Source organism: Bufo bufo, chromosome 2 (genome assembly GCF_905171765.1).
Source record: "Bufo bufo chromosome 2, aBufBuf1.1, whole genome shotgun sequence".
In the NCBI taxonomy this organism is placed as follows: Eukaryota; Metazoa; Chordata; class Amphibia; order Anura; family Bufonidae; genus Bufo; species Bufo bufo.
This window is the reverse complement of record NC_053390.1, coordinates 589,632,884-589,658,193: the sequence shown is the minus strand read 5'-3', so window position 1 is coordinate 589,658,193 and position 25,310 is coordinate 589,632,884. Positions and strand designations below refer to the sequence as shown.

General features: G+C 42.9%; 1 protein-coding gene across 1 annotated transcript in view; it reads right to left on the bottom strand.

The window, feature by feature from the left end:
- PDE5A (phosphodiesterase 5A) overlaps positions 1 to 25,310 on the bottom strand; it is a 404,052-nt gene that overhangs the window by 77,252 nt on the left and 301,490 nt on the right. The window contains exons 10-13 of the mRNA XM_040418267.1: positions 11,399 to 11,483; positions 9,626 to 9,801; positions 7,959 to 8,018; positions 3,692 to 3,838 (exon numbers count right to left, since the gene is read on the bottom strand). Of these exons, the coding sequence (XP_040274201.1) occupies positions 3,692 to 3,838; positions 7,959 to 8,018; positions 9,626 to 9,801; positions 11,399 to 11,483 (468 nt within the window). The remainder of the gene's footprint in view (positions 1 to 3,691; positions 3,839 to 7,958; positions 8,019 to 9,625; positions 9,802 to 11,398; positions 11,484 to 25,310) is intronic.

Sequence of the window (25,310 nt, the reverse complement as noted above, 5' to 3'; positions counted from 1 at the left end):
TCTTTTACCTTGTTGATTCCCTTTATGTATTTAAACGTTTCTATCATATCCCCTCTGTCTCGTCTTTCTTCCAAGCTATACATGTTAAGGTCCTTTAATCTTTCCTGGTAAGTTTTATCCTGCAATCCATGTACCAGTTTAGTAGCTCTTCTCTGAACTCTCTCTAAAGTATCAATATCCTTCTGGAGATATGGTCTCCAGTACTGAGCACAATACTCCAAATGAGGTCTCACTAGTGCTCTGTAGAGCGGCATGAGCACCTCCCTCTTTCTACTGGTAATGCCTATCCCTATACACCCAAGCATTCTGCTAGCATTTCCTGCTGCTCTATGACATTGTCTGCCTACCTTTAAGTCTTCTGAAATAATGACCCCCTAAATCCCTTTCCTCAGATACTGAGGTTAGGACTTTATCACTGATTTTATATTCTGCTCTTGGGTTTTTACGCCCCAGGTGCATTATCTTGCACTTATCAACATTAAATTTTAGTTGCCAGATTTTTGACCATTCCTATAGTTTTCCTAAATCCTTTTCCATTTGGTGTATCCCTCCAGGAACATCAACCCTGTTACAAATCTTTGTGTCATCAGCAAAAAGACACACCTTACCATCGAGGCCTTCTGCAATTTCGCTGATAAAGATATTAAACAATATGGGTCCCAGAACAGATCCCCGAGGTACCCCACTGGTAACAAGACCTTGGTCTGAATATACTCCATTGACTACAACCCTCTGTTGTCTGTGCCTCAGCCACTGCCTAATCCATTCAACAATATGGGAGTCCAAGCCCAAAGACTGCAATTTATTGATAAGACTTCTATGTGGGACAGTATCAAAAGCCTTACTAAAGTCTAGATAAGCGATGTCTACTGCACCTCCTCTATTATTTTAGTCACCCAATCAAAAAAATCAATAAGATTAATTTGACATGATCTCCCTGAAGTAAATCCATGCGTTTTTTCATCTTTCAATCCATGGGATTTTAGATGTTCCACAATCCTCTCCTTAATTATGGTTTCCATTAATTTCCCCACTATTGATGTCAGGCTTACTGGCCTAGAGTTGCCCGATTCCTCCCTACTACCTTTTTTGTGAATGGGCACAACATTTGCTAATTTCCAATCTTCTGGGACGACTCCTGTTGCCAGTGATTGGCTAAATAAATCTGTTAATGGTTTTGCTAGTTCACCGCTGAGCTCTTTTAATAGCTTTGGGTGTATCCCATCAGGCCCCCGTGACTTATTTGTATTAATTTTAGACAGCTGACTTAGAACCTTTTCCTCTGTAAAGACACATGCATCAAAAGATTCATTAGTCTTCTTTCCTAACTGAGGTCCTTTTCCTTCATTTTCCTTTGTAAAAACTGAATAGAAGTATTCATTGAGGCAGTCAGCTAGTTCTTTATCTTCTTCCATATACCTTCCTTCTTTTGTTTTTAATTTGGTAATTCCTTGTTTTAGTTTCCTTTTTTCATTTATGTATCTGAAGAATGCCTTATCGCCTTTTTTCCCTGACTGAGCTAATTTCTCTTCTGCCTGTGCTTTAGAAGCTCTTATAACTTGTTTGGCCTCTCTCTGCCTAATCTTATAAATTTGCCTGTCATCCTGTTTTTTTTTTTTTTTTTTTATAATTCCTAAATGCTATCTTTTTGTTTTTAATGATTTTGGACACTTCTGCTGAGTACCACAGTGGTCTCTTCCTTTTTTTGCTTTTACTGACAAGCCTAATGCAATTTTCTGTTGCCTTCAATAGTGCCACTTTTAAGTAGTCCAATTTCTCCTGGACTCCAATGAAACTGTTCCAATCTGATAGGGACACGTATACCACTAATCTAATTTTAGAAAAGTCAGTTTTTCATACCACTAATCTAATTTTAGAAAAGTCTTTCTCTAAAATCTAAAACTTTTGTTTTTGTGTGGTGTGACTCACTGTACTTATAGTAAACCACACTGACTGGTGATCACTAGATCCCAAGCTTTCCCCTACAGTAATATCATATACCAAATTCCCATTTGTGAATACTAAATCTAAAATGGCCTCCTTCCGGGTTGGCTCCTTAACTACTTGCTGTAGAGATAATCCCAATAGGGAATTTAGAATATCTGTACTCCTGGCAGAACTAGCTATTTTGGTTTTCCAGTTTACATCAGGAAGATTGAAGTCTCCCATAAAGATAACTTCCCCCTTCAATGTCATTTTAGCTATTTCCTCAACTAGTAGATCTAATTCTTTGACTTGGCTAGGTGGTCTATATATCACACCTACACGAGTTACCTATGATTATCAAGCTGCAAGGTAACCCAAACTGACTCTAAATTGTCGCTAACTTGTATCAAATTAGATTTTATGCTATCTTTCAGATACAGGGCCACGCTCCCCCTTCTTGCCTTCTCTGTCTTTCCTGTATAGAGAGAACCCTGGTATTGTTATATCCCAGTCATTACTCCCCTTGAACCACGTCTCAGTAACAGATGTGACTGAATACCCAGTGTGAAGAAATAAAATGAACTCCAACTTTTGTGTATTGGCCATCACACATTATATAGCTGTAACATCTGTTGTCATCTAAGAAGTGCACTCAGAAGTCCTCTCAATGTATTGGAGCAGTGGCTTGTGGTGCCACAGTGGTGAAGGGCTTCAGTTGAGGTGATCTGGAGTCAGTGCCAGCAGAACTTTTCATGTAGTGCTGCAATATTGCTTATCACATATTGTTATATAACAGAGAAAGTTGGTGGGAAGCGGAGGACCAGAAAGTTGGCTCCTGAAATGTTGACGCTGGAACTCTGTTTTGCATCGCACTGAGCCCTTGGACAATAGATGGCGTAAAATAGAGGAACAAAATATGATTTTGTGTAAACATACAGGGTTGTCTATGGCTATGACTATATGTATGTCTGTGTCTCCTCAGAACATTTCTCAGTAAACAGTCCAGAATGAACAGACACCTGCAATTTAGCATCTTTTTAAGGACGACCTATCAGGGCACCATAAAATACCCATCATAAATCTACAAACAATATGTGCAATGATAAACTAGTTGTACTAATGACCGCTGTGAATTGCGGTCATGGGCTGAGAGGCATGGCGTATACTCACGTGACCCACAAGACACAAACGCTACACAGGAGTCTGTGGTTTAGTAATATGCACCTGATATAAATATGGCAACCACTCCACTGCTCCTCACTTCCCTTGACAAAGCCATCAGGAGAAACGAGTAGGGTAAGTGAGGGACACTGGGATGGGTGATGTGGCTGTGACAATGTTTTCATGATCTGGTGAGGAGCTTTACGATTTTTCTGGTTTTCCTTGGCACTATTGTTATGCACTTTATTTGGCTAGTGGTCATTATGTGGAAACCGTTCTCTTGTTTTCCACATTTCTGAAAGTAATATTGGGGTGATTACCTTGTAAACCATACTTACCGCATTTGCTGCTTCTCCTATGTACACTATTAACTATTGGCCCTCTCCCTTTTCCCAGTAGTCCCTCAATTATGTATGTTTTATCCCACGGATTCTGTAGACTCCATATATGTTTTATTGACTATTTCCAATAAAGATTTTATTTCGCTTAATAAATGGTCATCTGCGTTTCTGTGACCTGGGTATGCACATATTATTTGTAGGTTTATATCTTTTAAATCATCCAAAATGGGCCTAGCTAAGCATGGTTTTCATAGATGCCTTACTTCATATTTCATTTGGAAGGTCTGCACAAGGTTGAGGTCTGTGAACATTCGACTTGTAGCTAAGGTGGTTTCTATGTCGTTAAGCTCAAAGTCACTGAAGTAGAAGTCTGTTAATTTGAATGATTGTGCAGATGGCACAACAGATCCCTATGAAAGACAAGAAACATCAATTAGCTGGAGGCACATCACCAATCTCACAGGTGAGCACCAAACAAGAAGTCATAAAAAATCACCAGGATCTTTACTTTGGGTGCTGCCACTGACAATGAGTTCATGAATAGCACAAAGCATATCTGTTTCTCTTACACCGTACGAAGTATGTGAATGAGAACGGTGGATGGAATGCCAGCTGTAGCAGTTCATGTAAAAGGAGAGCATATTGTTTAGGTGGCCATGGGCATAGGATAAGGCCTCTTGCCCACGAATGTAAGGGCGACCGTGGGGCAGCCGCATTCAGATTGCGGACCCATTCACTCCATAGTGCTTCCGTGGGGTTCTGTGCTTGCGTTCCGCACCACACCTCCGGATTTGCGGACCCATTCAACTGAATGGGCCTGCATCCGTGATGCGGAATGCACACGGCCGGTGCCCCGTGTATTGCGGAACCGCTGTATGCGGCCCGCAATACGGTCACGGGAGCACTACCGCAATACGGTCACGGGAGCCGTGTGCAAGAGGCCTAACATGGATGAATGAGTTATGAGTCCAGTTTCTCCATTAAGAACCAGCTGGCTGTACAGCTTTGTGCCCAGGGATACAATAGATAAAGAACGCTTGCCTGGACATTGCCTGTTATTGTTCTACATGGATCCTGCTTGTAATTTTCACATTTGTGCAGTATACAGATGTGTTTCCTCTCCAAATTCTAGCCACTTTTGGTGCCCTATGTCACGTTTTGTTTTTCACCTTTTTCCTAAGCTAAATTATTATAGAAAGGGAAAGTATTTGGAGTTTGTTTGGAAAAAGATCTATTCTTGGTGCTGTGTCAGGGGTCTCGGCTCCTTCCTAGCTCAGACAGTACATATTTCCCTCACAGTTGTCAAAGACTGAAGGCTAAGGGTTTTAGTCGTATAAATCCGTAGGCAATTCCTTTTCAGGAACTCTCTAGCAGTAACTTCTGTGTAAAATATCTAATTTCTCTTACGTTACTATAGTTCCCTGTGAATACAGAATTACCTCGGAACATACAATACAAGATTTCTGGCATTTTTTAAAAAAAAGCAATTATCATAAATACACTGCTCAAAAAAATAAAGGGAACACAAAAATAACACATCCTAGATCTGAATTAATTAAATATTCTTCTGAAATACTTTGCTCTTTACATAGTTGAATGTGCTGACACCAAAATCACACAAAAATTAAAAAATGGAAATCAAAATTTTCAACCCATGGAGGTCTGGATTTGGAGTCACACTCAAAATTAAAGTGGGCAAACACACTACAGGCTGATCCAACTTTTATGTAATGTCCTTAAAACAAGTCAAAATGAGGCTCAGTAGTGTGTGTGGCCTCCACGTGCCTGTATGACCTCCCTACAATGCCTGTGCATGCTCCTGATGAGCATGCACAACCCCCACCTGTGGACGTCGGGCCCTCATGGAGTCTGTTTCTGACCGTTTGAGCAGACACATGCACATTTGTGGCCTGCTGGAGGTTATTTTGCAGGGCTCTGGCAGTGCTCCTCCTGTTCCTCCTTGCACAAAGGCGGAGGTAGCGGTCCTGCTGCTGGGTTGTTGCCCTCCTACGGCCCTTCTCCACATCTCCTGATGTACTGGCCTGTCTCCTGGTAGCGCCTCCATGCTCTGGACACTACGTTGACAGACACAGCAAACCTTTTTGCGACAGCTCGCATTGATGTGCCATCCTGGATAAGCTGCACTACCTGAGCCACTTGTGTGGGTTGTAGACTCCGTCTCATGCTACCACTAGAGTGAAAGCATCGCCAGCATTCAAAAGTGACCAAAACATCAGCCAGGAAGTATAGGAACTGAGAAGTGGTCTGTGGTCACCACCTGCAGAACCACTCCTTTATTGGGGGTGTCTTGCTAATTGCCTATAATTTCCACCTGTTGTCTATCCCATTTGCACAACAACATGTGAAATTGATTTTCATTTAGTGTTGCTTTCTAAGTGGACAGTTTGATTTCACAGAAGTGTGATTGACTTGGAGTTACATTGTCTTGTCTTGTTTAAGTGTTCCCTTTATTTTTTTGAGCAGTGTATATATGATCTATAATACTATTTAGCCACTTCTTTTGTAGAAGAACTTTTTTCATCTAATTTTATTCTTAAAGGGGTTGTCTCATCTGAGACAAACCCTTTAATTTCACTACTTTATGCAATTCTATGACGGAATGCATAACGGAACGCCTTTAGAGGCATTCCGTTATTCATTCCGTCATAATATAAGTCTATGGGCTGCAAAACGGATCCGTCCCGTTTCTGTTATGTAGAGGAGTCCTCTCCGTTATGCAGGCCATAGACTTCTATTATGACGGAATGAATAACGGAATGCCTCTAAAGCATAACATGAAATTCGCTCATCTCTACTAATAATGTGTGTTTTCTTGATTGCTACCTCTAGCTGGAATCTTCAGCAAGCAGAATACTTACAACTGGCTTCTAAGGCTACAAGCACATGGCAGTTTAGTTTATGAGGATTTTCCATGAGGATTTCAATGGGTTTCTGCAGTAAAATCTGCATCTGTTACTTGAGGATTTTGTCATAGATTTTCCCCAGATCCTTGCATTGCAGTGGTTGAAATCTGCACAGGTCAATTTCCACATGGTAAGAAAACACGCTGGTGGTCATTCCCAAAGACCATCCTTTTACTCCATTCTTTAATTCCCTCCTGCACGGCCAGAGGATGCGAATACGTTTATGAGATGGCATGTGCCTCGTCATAAATTAAGCACATCTATGGCTCTCCGTGTACCTGGAGTGAAAATCTATTTCACTCCCTGAAAATATTGTCACGTGGGCATTTAAAAGTCACAAAGCAGAGTCTTGCAGCTTTTTTTATGGCAATTAGTAAATGACCGTCATTGTGTATATGAGATTTGGAGAATCTTATAGCTGGTACTGTTTTAAGCGGTAGATTTTCCACATGAGAACCCGTGCACAAAAAACATGCATAATACGCATTGTGTGCATATACGCTAAATGTCAGACTTGGATCATTAAATGATATTGAAAATTTGCTGCAGATGACAATCATGGTGCACACTTACTAATGCCTCATTCACAAGTCAATGTTCGGTCAGTGATTTTGAGCGATAACCAAGTGCAGCTCTAAACACAGAACAGGGGCAGATCTTTCCCTTAGGCCCCCTGAACACGAACATGTGCTTCCCGTTGCCGTATTGCGGACCGCATTTGCGGATCCGCAATACATGGGTGCCGTTTCGTGGGCATTCCGCATCACGGATGCGGACCCATTCACTTGAATGGGTCCGCAAATCCGGAGATGCGGAATGGTGCGGAACGGAAGCACGGAACGGAACCCTACAGAAGCACTACGGAGTGTTTCCGTGGGGTTTCGCCCTGTACTTCCGTTCCGAAAAAAGATAGAACATGTCCTATCTTTTTGCAAAACGGCCGGATCGCGAACCCATTTAAGTGAATAGGTCCGCGATCTGCTGCGGCTGCCCCACGGACTGTGTTCGTGCATTGCGGCCTGCATTTTGCAGGCCGCAGCATGACCACGGGGTGCACACGTTCGTGTGCAGGGGGCCTTACACCTTATCTCTGTGGAGGCTCCAATCCTGGTTTTGGCTCACAATCACTGATGGAAATCACTGACCAAAACTATGACGTGTGAATGAGGCTTAATACTGATGTGCCACTCAGCAGCATGTTATTACGTTGAATGCAGTGTAGCATGCACCAAGTTCCATAAAATAGATAACTGGAAATCAGTTGCCACTGTATGACTTTACACTTTTCTGACAACTACATAATGTTGTTATTGTGGAAAAAAGCGGAGGGAAAGGGATTTGAGAAATGAATACAGTTGTTTGTAATCATCCACATTCATAATAATTGGAGTCAAATGCCTATTGCAGCATATAAACCTATCCAGATTTTGTACCTTGGCATGTCATTTTAGGTGGACGAAGCAATGATGCAGACATGGCACAGAACAAATTTGTCATATTTAATAAGCATATGCCAAAATGCCATGAAAGCATTTGACTTTTACAGGCAAATACAAATGAACATACATGCAAATGTATTTAGTAAAAGGAATAAAATAGTTTTTACCGCTGTTACCTGCAGCTCCATGGTTTCCTCCTCAGCAGCAGATGCATGATATGAGAGGATCTACCATACAAAGCACAAAAATTAAACACAAGTTTATTAAATTGGAGGGTGGGTTTACATGAAGATTTTTGCTGGTGTTTTTATGCACATTTGCATTTCTAAAGACATTTTTGAACCTGCATATTTTGGTGACTTTTTGCAGTAGACTGAAAAGTCAGCTCTCTAATTATTATACTGTATTTCCTGATAGTTAAAATACCCTACAAGGGGCCCTAAACTGTTGTCTGTAAAGCGAAAGTGCACCAGGCACATTTGAGGCCTAATGGTCATTTAAACAGCATTGGTTGACCATTACTGCAGCTCTTGGTGTCCCGAGAATTAACTTTATTAATATTAATATTAAAAGCCCGGAGAACCCCTTTAAATTGTATAAGCTATGCGAGAGTATCTCTGGGTACACCACAAGTTCTGGATCTACGAAGTGAAAGACACCTGAATTGAACTCCCAGAATAGCCCCCTGTCCTAGGAGCTAGTGGGAAAATATTGTGGTGGGCACCACATATGTGTCAATAACTATTACACCAGAATTCCAGTCCCCAAATCTTTCAGATCTGATATTGATGACCTATCCTGAGGATAGGTCATCAATATTAAAAGCCCGGAGAACCCCTCTAATACTATACCATCCCCTCTTGCTGGGCAGGTACTGGCAGAATTTTACCATCCCTTTAAAAAGTATAAGGGACTTGTCTGTGCAAATGTTTTTTTTTCAGGGGTGTACACCTTAGCAAATTTGGTGCTAGAGAGGTCGAGGATTAGCCTAAGTTTAAATAGACGGTTAAACCTGGGGTTCTTCTGGGGAGGACATTGTGCTTTATCATTGTAATGTAAAAATGCTAGAATTGCTTTGAATTGTGTGCGGTAGTAACAATGGTAAAACTGGTAACACCCATCTGCACCTTTACGCTGCGTTCAGACCTGAGCGTACGGGATGGAGCGCTCTGTATGCGCGATTTTATGCACGTTTACAGACGCGGCTCCGGAACAAGCGAACGCCCATTGTCGCGCGTTCCCGGAAGTCTATGTACGGGAACGCGCGACAAGACGCCCCAAAGAAGCTCCTGTACTTCTTGGGGCGTCGGGCGTTTTACAGCGCGATCGTACGCGCTGTGAAACGCTCAGGTGAGAACCATTCCCATAGGGAAACATTGGTTCTTGCCTGTTGAGCGTTTTACAGCGCGTAGGAACGCGCTGTAAAACGCTCAGGTGTGAACCCAGCCTTACTGCAGACTGCTCGCAGTTCATTCATACACTTCTAGTAGAAATGATAAAGGAATAGCACAACATAGAGCCATAATAATAGATGCTCCAGAATTGTTATTACATGGGGAATGCAAGTAGTTACTAAAACTGACATGTCTGGAGAGGTAACAGGTTCTTTATAAGAGCGTTTTCTTACAAGTTTAACATGAGGCACCATAGAAAGTAGTTTCTGTCACAAACAACAGATGGATGTCTGGAATATTTATTAAAGCCAACTTTCTAGTGAGCAGAGCAAGAGAAGTGTAAATCCTCGAGGAGGGTGTTTGACAATAATTATTTAATGCTTGTACAAGATGTCAGAATGGTGGGCTGCCAAGAAACAATCCTTTTATTGTGGCCTCACCTCTAATGTCACCATCTGTTTGGCCATGGCTCTCTCCACAACTTCATACATCTGGGTGTTCTGGATCCCCAAGCCACAGAAAATGGCAAAGGCTTCCAGAAATTGCTCATCGTTTCTGTTGAAGGCCTTCATTTTGCCAGAGCTTTCATCCACCTTGTTTACAAGTTGGCAAACTCCTATGAAAAATATATCACTGGGGACATTAATACATTCAAGTGAAAGAATAAAAACCATGCTTTGTCAGTAATGCACCCAGATATGAATTAATATGTATTAGTTAATTAATCTGGCACAGTTATTTGTGCTGTGACATTTGCCAGGGATGCATTTCAAGAAGGAAGAAACAAGAAAAATCAGTCATGATATTGGCCAATTTCACATACGCTCAGTGTGTCAGAGGTATTTCCCGCCCCGAATGCTGCTCCTATGACATGATTTATAATGCTGTGTGTTCGTACCTGACCTCAATGTTAATGATTTGTACTCGCATAATGCTGTCAGTACAAATCATTAGAATTGAGATGGGCTGGAACACACAGCATTATAAATCTTTATAATGCTGTGGGTCCATGTCATAGGGGCAGCATTCAGGATGGAAAATACCTCTGACACACAGAGTGTATTGCTCGCACTGAATACACTCGTTTGAAATTGGCCTTAGACAGAAATGGATTTGGATTGAAAACAGCACAATGCACAGTGTTCAAGAATTGCTTTTTCAGCCTCATGATAGCATCCGCTAATGGGGGGTTTGTAAAGGTGTCCAGTTATAGAACGTGTTAGCCAAATGATGTACTGGTAGTCAAAACTGCAAGCCTCACTGCAATTACATATAATTCTATAAATGGGTTAACAGAATAAGGTATGATAAGAAAAGAATGTGGGCTATATACAAATACTAATCTTATAATAATGCATTATATTTTGCAATAATTTTGCTCCCGAATGTTTCCTTTCTCTTTTCAGCATAGTACTCTGAGTCAGGCCATACAATCATGCCATGTACGAGGAAGGATAGTCTCTCATCCTTTATAGACATAATTAATTTCTTTCCTGATACAGCTATTTTCATTTTTATTTTTTCATTTTAAACCATAACTTTTTTTATTTTGGCTCAAATAACTATTGAGAGTTTGTTTTTTGCAGGACAAGTGGCAGGGGGTTTGAAGATGCACTCTATTGCAATGATTTACTAATGCAGTCTAAGATAAAATTGTTATGTTCCCATTCAGCACTGCCACAGGTCATTCACCTGTTGTGGCAGCTTGTGAGCCTTTAGGTGGCCCCAGTCAACCACATCAACAGAACGGCAGCCTGTGAAAACTCAGACGCTGTGATGGTAACTGCCCACAGTATCAAAACAGTTCATAGTCGGTGATTGGAGACAACTCTTCTGGTGGGTGTCTGCTGTGCAAATGGACAGGCAGCCACCACCTATGGTGGCCGCTCAGCTTCTGAGCAGTAGCCTTCTTGAAAGACCTGATATTCACCATACATGTATAGGCGGATGCCAATATAAGGGTTAAACACTTTTTGTGAAAAAGAAGATATCAAAGACCATTTTTTGCCATGATCCATCACATCTGGTCATTATTTGACCTATGTAAACGTTTCCAATCAGCCACTAACACAAAGGGCCACCAAAGTGTGCAACAAAGCAGCCAAACATAATTAAGATCATATTTTCACATCAACTTTTATTTTGCTTAATCAAAAAAATACAGATTTTATTTAAATGATCCAGTTAAGAAAAACAAAATCCCAGATAAGTACCTATCACTTTATTCTTCTTTCCATTCTTAATTGGAGTGCAGAGTAGACTGTGAATCTGCTTGCTGTTATTTTCTTCATTTTCATTCTGTCAAGTAATTACATTTTCAGATTACAGGAGGCCACTCTTCCACAATAACAAAATATCTCCAGCAAAAAATGACAACAGAGTTAATCTAGAAAGATGCAGTTTTACAGTACAGGCAGCAAAGAGACGCATGGTAATGTTATTTAACAGAATAGATATACAGTGAATGCACAATAGACAACCTACAAGCCACTTTTATTTAGTAACGTGGCCTCCGTTACAGAATAGGATAACGTTTGATAGTTGATACTCACAAGACAATAACATAATGGCATAAAAACATTTGCCTCATGTGTGTACATTCAATGTATGTGTTGAAAGATCATCCCAGCACATACACTGCATATATCCACAGAGCACTGTGAACCTAGTGGATGCCATCCTCCACGGAAGTACACCATTCCATGTACATTGTAAATTATACGTAATTTTTTTTATATGGAGGCTTCTGGGTGACATACTGTATACCACTGAGTACACCAGGCGTAAATGAAAAACAAGATGTGGACAGAGCCTAAACAAGGCGAAAGGACACCCAGCCAGAAGTGTCCCATGCTAAGATTACCAGTAGAGATGAGCGAATCGAAGCTGAAGAAGTGGAATTCGACCCGAATTTCAGGAAGAATTTGATTCGCGCCGAAGCCGAATTTCCTTGATTTTTACCTAAAATGGTTGCTGCACGTGTGAGGACATGGAGCAAGGAACTCTGGGAAGGCGGGATCACCCATAATGACATGCATGCAGCCAATCAGCAGCCAGCCAGCCCTGTGATGTCACAACTCTATAAACAGCAGCAGCCATCTTAGATTCTGCCATTTACCAGCGTACTTAGTGCAGGGAGGGACGTCTGCAGGTGCTAGGGACAGTGCTAGAAAAGACTTGATTGTGGTGAAAAAACGATTTATAAGTGCAGGGAAAGGATAGGTAGGAATCATTGCACAGAATTTGTGTAGAACAGGGCTCAGTAGGGGAGGTTGCAGACTGGGTAATAGGAAAAATCCTATTACACCTTGGTTCACTAAGAGCGACGCCTGTCATCTGCATGTCATACGGACTCACAGTATTATTTCACTACCAAAGTAGAGTCCCTATATGCGTTACTGCAAGGCACAGTGTTCTACGCCACTATAAAGGTTTTCTGAAGCCAGGAAATAGCTGTTTTTTAACGAAATTCGCTGCAAATATATTCAGATCAAACCAAATTTTTTCCCCAAAATTCTGCAAACTGGCGAATCGAATTTTTGAAAAATTCGCTCATCTCTATTTACCAGATAGAATTACCGTACAAACTAGAGCTCCCTAACACCCCTTACCTAATGTGGAATTGTAAAAACCATGAGTAAAGCTTTTCATTTCTAGGAAACCATATGAATTACATACTGTCTACGAAAAGCACTATTGGTAGTCATTGCAGCTTTCACATATTCTGATTTACTGTATATATACTACAATGTCAGCATTGTTGTGGAATGTAAGTGGGCATTCGGTTTTCACTGTTTTGTATGGCTCCCTTCTCCCATGGTGATTTTAAAACACAATGCATTCCCCCCCCCCCCATTTTTTCAGCTTTTTTTTTATTGTAGCATTTTATACAAAACATTTTTCATCTCCCATAAGGTAGAAACCCCAGGAAAAAGAACCATACACAAAGCAGGCTGCGTTTTGTCAAAAACTCCAAAAATGTAAGAATGGAATGCAAAAAATGCTTTTTCCGTAATGAATTTCATAATTCACTTTAACCTTTAAATAACACCTGGATGCATAAAAAAGTAAAACAAAAAACAAAAACAAAAAACACCACAACAAATAAAAAAAAAAAGAAGCCAAAAATACTTATTTTTGAGAAACCAATCTAAGGGTGGTTTCGCACTATGGGGGGAATTTATCATGAGGATAAAGGCTCATGCACCCGACCGCTGGATGTTTTTGCCATGTGCATTACGCATTTTGTGGAACAGAATATACAGCCCTAATAGAACAGTCCTATCCTTGTTCTTAATGCAGACAATAATAGGACGTTTAATTGTTTCTGCGGAACAACCATGTGGACATACGGACACGGAATGCACACAAAGTAATTTCCAGGAATGGACATGAAAAAAAATATACGTTTGTGTGCATTAACCCTTATATTTAAAGTCCACTTTGCTTGCATCAGCATTGAAGTGACATGGTGACGCAATATTAATACAGTGAATGCATAATAGCCAACCTACAACCCGCTTTTATTTAGTAACACGGTACTGTTACAATTTTTGTGGTGCGGAGGCACAAACCGAAATCCCACGGAAGCGCTTCGCAATGCTTCTGTGGGCTTCTAATCCGTGCCTCCACTCCATATCTTGAGGATTGCGGACCTATTCAAGTCAATGGGTCCGCAATATGGGCACGGATGGCCTATGCTTATGTGCACAAGCCCTAAAAGAGATGCTCACAACCAGATCAAGTGTTTCAATATGAATAGTATAGAACATTATTTCATATGTATGCTAGTATGCACAACTGAATTTGACCGTCATTGTTAAATTTTGGAGGCTACTTGGATCTAAGACAAGAACGATCTTCTAGGAATTAGGTTTGTCCAAAAAGTGCTTTCCTCTGGAGAGTTATAACTATTGTTATTGTGCAAGACAGCAAATTAATTGTATAGTAACTGAAATAGCTAACACACATAGCCATCAAATGAATCATCACTCTGCATAGTATTCTCACCGACTTCATTCTAACCACAACAATGGCACAAAAACTTCTGGTCAATGAATCTGCCTTTCCATTAATACACTGAAAACAATAAGTCACTCTAAAGAGAATCCAGCTCTCCTCTTTCACCCCCTCCGCTTCAGGCATATACTGTCCATCGATGCTGTAGTGCTGCCTTTTGATCTTATATACCCCCTGTCATATGTGGTCAAAATGAACAGAATAAATGTATGACCACAACTGGTCCTCCAAAGATAGAAAATGACTCACAGAAACTACCTCCCTATTGTTGGCAAGGTTTTTCACAACACTGAATTTGCTATCTGGCAGTTGGACTTATTTATTCTGTCAAAGTGATAAAAAATTGTCTAAATCGCTTCACTAGAAAATCTATAAATTAAAAAATCAAAAATCATCTGAAGGGAATAATTCAAGTAATTCAAATAAAATAGAATGCAGGGCCAAAATTGTGTATTATTATAATTAATAAAGAGGGACTGTCCGTTCTCTTCACATCTTGTCTTTCATGAAATAAAAATTCTGCTATTCTTATAGATTGTAAGCTCTTGCCAGCAGGGCATTAATTCCTATTGTTTTTATCTATACATGCACCCTCTGAAATGTAATTATTTCTCTGTCATGAATAAACTTATGACTGGAAGTTACCATCACAATTCTCTGTGTTAAAGGGGTGTGTCCCTACACAGAATCACTCTATCAGCACTGTCAGCAGCAGCTTTCTCTCCTCTCCTCATTGAATACATACAGTTGAAACCAGAAGTTTACATATAATTCCCCAAGAGAAAAAGACCCTTAAAATTACAGTATTTATTAATAATCATTAAAGGGAACCTGTCACCGGGATTTTGTATATAGAGCTGAGGACATGGGTTGCTAGATGGCCGCTAGCACATCCGCAATACCAGTCCCCATAGCTCTGTGTGCTTTTATTGTGTAAAAAAAACCGATTTGATATATATGCAAATTAACCTGAGATGAGTCCTGTCCCTGAGATGAGTCAGGGACAGGACTCATCTCAGGTTAATTTGCATATGTATCAAATCTGTTTTTTTCACACGATAAAAGCACAGAGAGCTATGGGGACTGGGTATTGCGGATGTGCTAGCGGCCATCTAGCAACCCATGTCCTCAGCTCTATACACAAAATCCCGGTGACAGGTTCCCTTTAAAACCTAATGCCCAAACTATGGTTAGGATACAATAATATACAGATACAAAATAGATGACGAGGTGTAGTGAGGAACGAGTACTGGGTCACCAGGGAGAGAAAAAACTTACCCTAAGTGTCACCCTATCGTGCCCCTCAGCCCAGAGACGAATCCTGATGGTGAAGACTCTCTGTCCTCATGCCTCAACTATTATGCCCTCGATAGCCCTAACAATAAAGAGAATGTATGTCTGTATGTCTTTCCTTTCAGATATCGTACAGCCAGAAACCTGGTGGACTCCTAGACTATGTGAGATATGTCTGGTCCTATATTGGTCCTTTATCTGTCATTGCCATACCCTTACCACTCTTCATTTCATTCTATATAATATGTACCTTTCAGCCACATCTGGCTATTACGTTTTAATTATCTGGTATAGCATCTGATTTTCCAGTATCTGATTGTGCCAGATTATTTGGGGCATTTTTGTTCCATGTTCTTTAATGTGATACATAGACCCTGTACATTTACCCCCATGAGGAACCCATATTGTTGGGGGAAACGAGTCCGGGCTATCGAGGGCATAATAATTGAGGCACGAGGACAGAGTCTCCACCATCAGGATTCGTCTCTGGGCTGAGGGGCACGATAGGGTGACACATAGGGTAAGTTCTTTCCCTCCCTGGTGACCCAGTACTCGTTTCTCACTACACCTCGTCATCTATTTTGTATCTGTATATGATTGACTGGCATTGTATCCTAACTATAGTTTGGGCATTAGGTTTTAATGATTATTAATAAATACTGTAATTTTAAGGGTCTTTTTCTCTTGGGGAATTAATTGTTGATTTATTAAGACTCAAATATATACAGTACAGACCAAAAGTTTGGACATACCTTCTCATTCAAACACATGTGGAATTATATACATAACAAACAAGTGTGAAACAACTGAAAATATGTCATATTCTAGGTTCTTCAAAGTAGCCACCTTTTGCTTTGATTACTGCTTTGCACACTCTTGGCATTCTCTTGATGAGCTTCAAGAGGTAGTCCCCTGAAATGGTCTTCCAACAGTCTTGAAGGAGTTCCCAGAGATGCTTAGCACTTGTTGGCCCTTTTGCCTTCACTCTGCGGTCCAGCTCACCCCAAACCATCTTGATTGGGTTCAGGTCCGGTGACTGTGGAGGCCAGGTCATCTGGCGCAGCACCCCATCACTCTCCTTCATGGTGAAATAGCCCTTACTTTCAAAGTTTTCCCAATTTTTCGGCTGACTGACCTTCATTTCTTACAGTAATGATGGCCACTCGTTTTTCTTTACTTAGCTGCTTTTTTCTTGCCATAATACAAATTCTAACAGTCTCTTCAGTAGGACTATCAGCTGTGTATCCACCTGACTTCTCCTCAACGCAACTGATGGTCCCAACCCCATTTATAAGGCAAGAAATCCCACTTATTAAACCTGACAGGGCACACCTGTGAAGTGAAAACCATTTCAGGGGACTACCTCTTGAAGCTCATCAAGAGAATGCCAAGAGTGTGCAAAGCAGTAATCAAAGCAAAAGGTGGCTACTTTGAAGAACCTAGAATATGACATATTTTCAGTTGTTTCACACTTGTTTGTTATGTATATAATTCCACATGTGTTAATTCATAGTTTTGATGCCTTCAGTGTGAATCTACAATTTTCATAGTCATGAAAATAAAGAAAACTCTTTGAATGAGAAGGTGTGTCCAAACCTTTGGTCTGTACTGTATATATATATATATTATATATATATATATATATATATACACACAGTCAGGTCCATAAATATTGGGACATGGACACAATTCTGACATTTTTGGCTCTATTCACCACCACAATGGATTTGAAATGAAACGGACAAGATGTGCTTTACCTGCAGACTGTCAGCTGTAATTTGAGGTATTTACATCCAAATCAGGTGAACGGTGCAGGAATTACAGCAGTTTGCATATGTGCCTCCCACTTGTTAAGGGACCAAAAGTAATGGGACAATTGTCTTCTCAGCTGTTCCATGGCCAGGTGTGTGTTATTTCCTCATTATCCCAAATACAATGAGCAGATAAAAGGTCCAGAGGTCATTACCAGTCTGCTATTTGCATTTGGAATCTGTTGCTGTCAACTCTCAAGATGAGATCCAAAGAGCTGTCACTATCAGTGAAGCAAGCCATCATTAGGCTGAAAAAACACAACAAACCCATCAGAGAGAGAGCAAAAACATTAGGCGCGGCCAAAACAACTGTTTGGAACATTCTTAAAAAGAAGGAAAGCACCGGTGAGCTCAGCAACACCAAAAGACCCGGAAGACTACAGAAAACAACTGTGGTGGATGAGCGAAGAATTCTTTCCCTGGTGAAGAAAACACCCTTCACAACAGTTGGCCAGATCAAGAACACTCTCCAGGAGGTAGGTGTATGTGTGTCAAAGTCAACAATCAGGAGAAGACTTCACCAGAATGAATACAGAGGGTTCACCACAAGATGGAAACCATTGGGGAGCCTCAAAAACGGGAAGGACAGATTAGAGTTTGCCAAACGACATCTAAAAAAGCCTTCACAGCTCTGGAACAACATCCTATAGACAGATGAGACCAAGATCAACTTGTACCAGAGTGATGGGAAGAGAAGAGTATGGAGAAGGAAAGGAACTGCTCATGATCCTAAGCATACCACCTCATCAGTGAAGCATGGTGGTGGTAGTGTCATGGCGTGGGCATGTATGGCTGCCAATGGAACTGCTTCTCTTGTATTTATTGATGATGTGACTGCTGACAAAAGCAGCAGGATGAATTCTGAAGTGTTTCGGGCAATATTATCTGCTCCTATTCAGCCAAATGCTTCAGAACTCATTGGACGGCGCTTCACAGTGCAGATGGACAATAACCCAAAGCATACTGCAAAAGCAACCAAAGAGTTTTCTAAGGGAAAGAAGTGGAATGTTATGCAATGGCCGAATCAATCACCGGACCTGAATCCGATTGAGCATGCATTTCACTTGCTGAAGACAAAACTGAAGGGAAAATGCCCCAAGAACAAGCAGGAGCTGAAGACAGTTGCAGTAGAGGCCTGGCAGAGCATCACCAGGGATGAAACCCAGCGTCTGGTGATGTCTATGCGTTCCAGACTTCAGGCTGTAATTGACTGCAAAGGATTTGCAACCAAGTATTAAAAAGTGAAAGTTTGATTTATGATTATTATTCTGTCCCATTACTTTTGGTCCCTTAACAAGTGGGAGACACATATGCAAACTGTTGTAATTCCTGAACCGTTCACCTGATTTGGATGTAAATACCTCAAATTAAAGCTGACAGTCTGCAGGTAAAGCACATCTTGTTCGTTTCATTTCAAATCCATTGTGGTGGTGTATAGAGCCAAAAATGTTAGAATTGTGTCCATGTCCCAATATTTATGGACCTGACTGTATATATATATATGTAGTTAAGGCTGACATGTCAGCCTGCATTTGTGGGAGGGGCGGAGGTGCCTTTAAATAGCCAGGGCGCGCGTCCCTCCTTGCTCGTGAGCTATCTGTGCAAGGAGGAGTTATTGCTGTTTCCCGCCGAGCTCACGTTGCCAACACACACGTTTATCCAGCCAACCGTAAGTATGCTGGGGCCGCTGCTCCCTCCAACTGACAAGCTGCTCCGGTGCGCTGCAGCCGAACGCACAGGTAACATGGCTGCCCCCCCCTTTTTTTTCCCAGGTTCAGGCATTCCGGTCCTCTGCTTGCTGCCCCCTGTACCTTGGCCACCTTCGGCTTCCTTCAGCGCTGCCCGCCTGGGTTCTCCGGCTGAGCCGGGCGTCGGATCCCATACCAGACTGTCTCCCCCATCGCTGCGTCCCTCGGTCTCCTGCTCAGGGCCGCAAGTCCCGCAATAGTTCGGCACCTCCTCCCTGCTTCTGCTCGGTCAGCTTTCGTCCTACTTCGTTCCTCTTACTCCTGCTGCCGCTCAGAGTCCTCCACAGGGTGGCAGCATGGAGACACGAGCAGGACAATAAAGTTTAAAAAAAAAAAAAAAAAAGCAACCAGGACAACCATAAGTTACCCGAGGTTGTCAGTTAAAATTCATAAAAAAAAAAAAAGGCCAAGCACATCAGAACAACCTTAGGAAACATAATGAAGTAAATCAAGTTTCTTCAAAAGCCCAACCTGGGGGGAAATAAAGTCTATACAATCATTAAAGAAACATTGACAATAAATAAATAACTATTAATAAATACTTTAACCCACCAAACCTAACGCACAGGTAACACTGCCAGTTTTTATCTTCAGTCGCTTTCGTTGCCCCTAGCAATGCTGCTGCCCACTGTCCCCGTAGGTCACCGTCATAGCACCCGGGGCGGGTACGTCATTCGGGTTCATGTTTTTTCACGCTCATACATAAATAACTCTCAATTTAACAGATTACTGCATGTTTGGGGCCTGTCACTCTTTTCCCGGCCATACGTTTTTTTACTGGCATTTCATGTGGATGCCTGCGACATCGTCCAGGTCACGTCTGCAATATTTCCATGTATGATCAATTCTGTTGCCTGCTACGTCTTCGGGCTTACGTTTTAACTCAAATATGCTGCCTGTAACGTCATGCAGGTTTACGTTCGTTCTCTGAGTGATTTTGTTGCCTGTTACGTCATGCAGGCTTACGTATTTAATTAGATAATTTTCTGTTGCCTGCCACGTCTTCGGGCTTACGTTTAACTTAAATATGCAGCCTGTAACGTCATCCAGGTTCACGTTTTACTCTGTTTATAATTTTATTGCCTGTTACGCTATACAGGTTTACGTTTTCTAATTCAATAATTTCTGTTGCCTGCTACGTTGCCGGCCTTACGTTTTTAACTTTCCTATGATGCCTGTCACGTCAACCAGGTTTACGTTTTTAACTCTGAGTATAATTTGTTGCCTGTTACGTTCTGCAGGTTTACGTTTTTAATTCAATAATTTCTGTTGCTTGCTACGTTGTCGGGCTTACGTTTTTAACTTTAATATGTTGCCTGTCACGTCATCCAGGTTTTACGTTTTTAACTCTGATTATAAATTTGTTGCCTGTTACGTTATGCTGGCTTACGTTTTTAAATCAATAATTCTGTTGCCTGGTCGTTTTCAGGATTACGTTTCTTAAAACTCACCATTATCTAGCCGGTCACGTGGGCCCATGTTTTCTCTGTTTGTCACGTATCCATGGCCTGTTGTAATGGTCATGTTTTCTGCCTTCTAAAAAAAATAAAAAATAAATGGCAATGTTCTCGATACTTCTCTCCCAGCCTCATGTGTACTAACATCATCGTCCTGTACACTTCAGGTCCGGGGCCAGTTGTTGTTGCTTCTTTGTTTTCCAGGGTCATTCTTCAGGTACCGTCTAGTCATTATCACTTAGGTGCGCACCTTTTTCACAGTACACTCCCTCCACGGTTAAGTTACGTCGTAATCGTCAGCTGTCACTTTCTTTTCAGGTCCACACAGGTAAGCGCTCACACTCCGGTCGGCACCAGCACAAAAAAATAAAAATTACAAATTTCACTATCACGGGGCACTATTTACTCCGGGGTCTTCCGACCTTTAACTCTGTCATCATTTCTCACTCCCACAGTATGTCCCATCTATCAGACCACGAGGATTCCTTATCTATCCCTGACTCTTCCGCTTCCGCCCACGGCAGCACCATGTCGCTCAGGAGTTGGACAATTCCAAAATTAATCAAAGAACTCAACAGCCGAGGGATTTGTTACCCCGCGTTGGCTCGGAAGGCGGAACTATACCGACTCCTGGTGTCCGAGCCCACGGCCCCTCCAGCGGATCAAGTGCCCATGTCAACTATTCAGCTATCATTGGCACAGTTGCATGCCACAATCAATAACATTGCCACTTCTGTCTCGGATATGCAGGCCAGACTGGTGGCGGTAGAATCCAGAGGGCTGTCACCTAGTCCCTCCGTCCTTCCGGGTCCATTGGTCACTGCTTCGTGTTCCCATTCCCCAGGTAGGGCTTCATTTACACCTGAGGTAGCTCCGGCACACTTTGTCCCAGATTAGAAGGGATATTCTAGACGGCAGGGACGTCAATTTAGCTAGCATTCTCATTGCTACCTATGACACCATCAACAATAGGATCATTGCGTGCGGTGACGTTTCCATCACTCTAAAATCCAGGGACGTCCGCCTCAACAAAAAATTGTCTATCCCCGAATTTGTCCTGGCCTTCAGCTTATATAGGGACATCATCTGCTCCGCCTGCCAGGGAAGACGGGAGGAACTGGACACCTACCTGTACAGGGTCACGGATCTGGGCCACAAGTATGGCGGACACGCCTTCTATGATTACCATCACTCGTTTTCGGCCAAGGCGGCCGCCACTCTGGCCCAGTTCCACCACACCACCAATTGGGCATCCATGGATATGGAGCTCTTTTGTCACCATTTTGCTGGTCTCAAGGCTCCAGCTTGTGCGTCGTGTAATTCCATCCTCCCCTCATCAGATTGATGCCCCAACGTGGTCCCTCCCGTCTCCCAGGGCAGGTTCCTTCCCAGCACCTCTGGTTTCGCACAAAGACCCACTCCATCCACCGATAAATTAGGCCGCCCCATAGTTTTCCTGGGTAATAGTCAATTGTGCAACAATTACAACATGGCCATATGTAATTATAATAAATGTCGAGCCCTGCACATTTGCTCTGGTTGCTTTAGAGCCCACCCCATTACAACATACCCACAGCGTTCCTCCAGGACCTCCTGACTAGTCGGAGTCAACGTGCATCTCCTGGCAAATCTCCTACACAACCATCCCAATCCCCGTTTTGTTCAGTTTCTTACAGTCGGGTTTTCCGAGGGTTTCCATACGGGTCTGGTCGCACTTCCCCAGTCCACTTGGGAGGGTCCCAATCTCCTCTCAGCGGCGAAGGATCCCGACTCGGTAGGAGTCCTCATACAATCGGAGCTAGAGAAGGGATTCCTCATAGGGCCATTTTCCACTGTCCCCTTTGATTCTTGGAGGGTCAGCCCTATCGGCATTGTGGCAAAAAAGTTTTCAAATAAAAAATGTCTCATTTATGATCTTTCTGCGCCTCATGGTTCCGACATCCCGAATTCAAATTCTCTGATTCCCTCCGAAGAGTTCTCCATGAGGTACTCCTCAGTGGATGAAGCCATACATCTCATTCTCCAGGTAGGCGGAGGGGCTTGGCTATCCAAGGCGGATATCGCAGACGCGTTCAAGTTGCTCCCCATTCACCCGCAGCTCTGGAGGTTGTATGGCATCAAATGGCAAAATCTTTATTATTTTGCTAGCCATCTGACCTTCGGATCCAAGAGCAGCCCCTGGCTGTTTGACCAATTTGCGCAGGCTCTGCATTGGATTCTAGTCAACTGCTGCGATTGCCCGCTGATCATCCATTACCTGGATGATTTCCTGTTGGTTGAATCCACAGGCAACAGACCCAGCAAGCTCAGGTCCCTTCTCCGGGTCTTTTCTGAGCTCAATGTTCCCGTCGCCTCTTCAAAAGGTAGAAGGCCCTTCGACGGTAATTACCTTTCTGGGGATAGTGTTGGACTCCGTTAAAATGCAAGCCAGGCTTCCGGAGGAGAAGCTTGCCAAAATCAGGGAAGAGATCTCCAAGGCAGCAGGCTCCAGGCGTTTCACTAAAGTTGAGTTACAATCTTTGCTGGGTATGTTGAACTTTGCTACTAGGATCATGCCGCAGGGCAGAGCTTTCACCTCCCGGTTGCTACAGCTGCTTGCATCAGCCCCCGAGCAGGATAGTCTCATCTGCCTAGACAGCCAAGCGATCGCCGATTTAGCAGTGTGGAACACGTTCCTCGCCAGCTGGAATGGTGTCTCCATGTTTGTGCCGCTATGGGGTCCCGCATCAGCCACGATCTTCACGGACGCCACGGCCTCTGCAGGTTACGCAGCAATCAGCGGGAATCAGTGGTTTGCTGGTCCCTGGCCCACAGAGGTGTCTTCTGCGCAGCAAGTTTTAAAATCTTCCCCTTCACTAGAAGTGTACCCCATTGTAGCGGCGGCTCAGGTTTGGGGCAGTCAATGGGCCATTTCATCTGTAGTTTTTGTCACGGATAATCAGGCGGTGGTAGACATAATCGCCAAAGGCAGGTCAAAATCTCCGTTCATCATGTCATTTGTCCGTAGGTTGGTCTGGCTTTCCCTCCGTCACAATTTTCATGTCACTTGCAGGCATATCCAGGGTAAACAAAATATCGCCGCAGATGCCTTGTCACAATTTCATTTTCATGATCTTTTCCAGGCAATGCTGGAGGAGGACCAAGTGGGTCTATCCCCTCCTGCGTTCCAAACTCTGATTTTGGATTAAAATCGTTCATTGATTCAGCAAAAAGTCTGGTGAGAAATTCTTTATCGGTCAACACGTCCAGAAACTATAGAACAGGCTGGAATGTGTTCCACAAGTTCACGCTCCTTCACCCAAGACATGATACCGGCAAGACTGCATACATCATGGCTTTCTTGGCATACTGCCATTTGGAGCTCAAACTGTCCTACAACTCCATAAAGCTATACCTGGCCGGCGTACAGCATTTCCTCTCATTAGAAGATCCGGACTGTAGGTCGATTTTCCTGTCACAACCGATAAAAGCCACCCTTAGAGGCATTCAAAAAAGTAGCGGGGGCCCAATCTCTCTTAGACAGCCGGTGTCAGGAGAACTCTTCAGGAAGTTATCCACCTTCCTAGATGGTAATCCTTTTGGGCTCCTTGTTAGTACCGTGGTCAAAGCGGCCATGTACCTCAGCTTTTACGTTTTTTTAAGGCCAGGGGAGTTTACCAACTCTTCTGCTAAAACCAAAAGGCTTAACCAGGGGCCAGCTGGTCCGGCAGGGCGACCAGTTCATCCTGTACCTCGCTTCATCCAAGACATCCCAAGTCGGTCCACCAGTGGGGATCAGGTACTTCCCCACTTTCAACGAATGGTGCCCGGTTCAGGTCCTCCAGCAGCTTCTGGCGGTGTTGGGCGATTCGGCCCAAGACAGCCCGTTGCTTCCCTTCAAAGTCAGATCCATCATCCCAATTCATTTCACACATCGGTTCCCTAGTGGCGGGTTTAGGTCATGACCCAAAATCCATTTCGGAGCATTCTTTCCGCATTGGGGCTGCATCCGCAGCATCAAAGCATAATGTCCCAGCTCACATCATCCAAAAAATGGGTCGCTGGCACTCTGCATGCTACGGGCGGTACATTCCGAATCCACACCGAGAGATATCCGAGGCCTTCTGTAGTCTGGTTTTATGATGTCATGCATGTGCAATAAACTCCCTTTTCTACTCTACCTGGCTTATTCTTTGCCCCCTTATAGGCCTACCCTCGTCCATGGCTAAGGGCACACCACCAGCCATTAAGTCCAAGTATGAGGTAAGTAAACAGGGCAGGCCTGTCCCCCTCTTCTTACACAAGGTCTTCACATCCGCAGCCGTGACCACAAGTAGTTAAGGCTGACATGTCAGCCTGCATTTGTGGGAGGGGCAGAGGTGCCTTTAAATAGCCAGGGCGCGCGTCCCTCCTTGCTCGTGAGCTATCTGTGCCCCTCCCACCCTCCCTCATTTTCTACTTCTACCAGGGTATGCAAAAGACAACTTTTCCCATTTTTTTATACAAAGTTGGCATTTGACCGAGATATTTCTCTCACCCAGCATGGGTATATGTAAAATGACACCCCAAAACACATTGCCCAACTTCTCCTGAGTACGGCGATACCAGATGTGTGACACTTTTTTGCAGCCTAGGTGGGCAAAGGGGCCCACATTCCAAAGAGCACCTTTAGGATTTCACAGGTCATTTTTTACACATTTTGATTTCAAACTACTTACCACACATTAGGGCCCCTAGAATGCCAGGGCAGTATAACTACCCCACAAGTGACCCCATTTTGGAAAGAAGACATCCCAAGGTATTTCGTGATGGGCATAG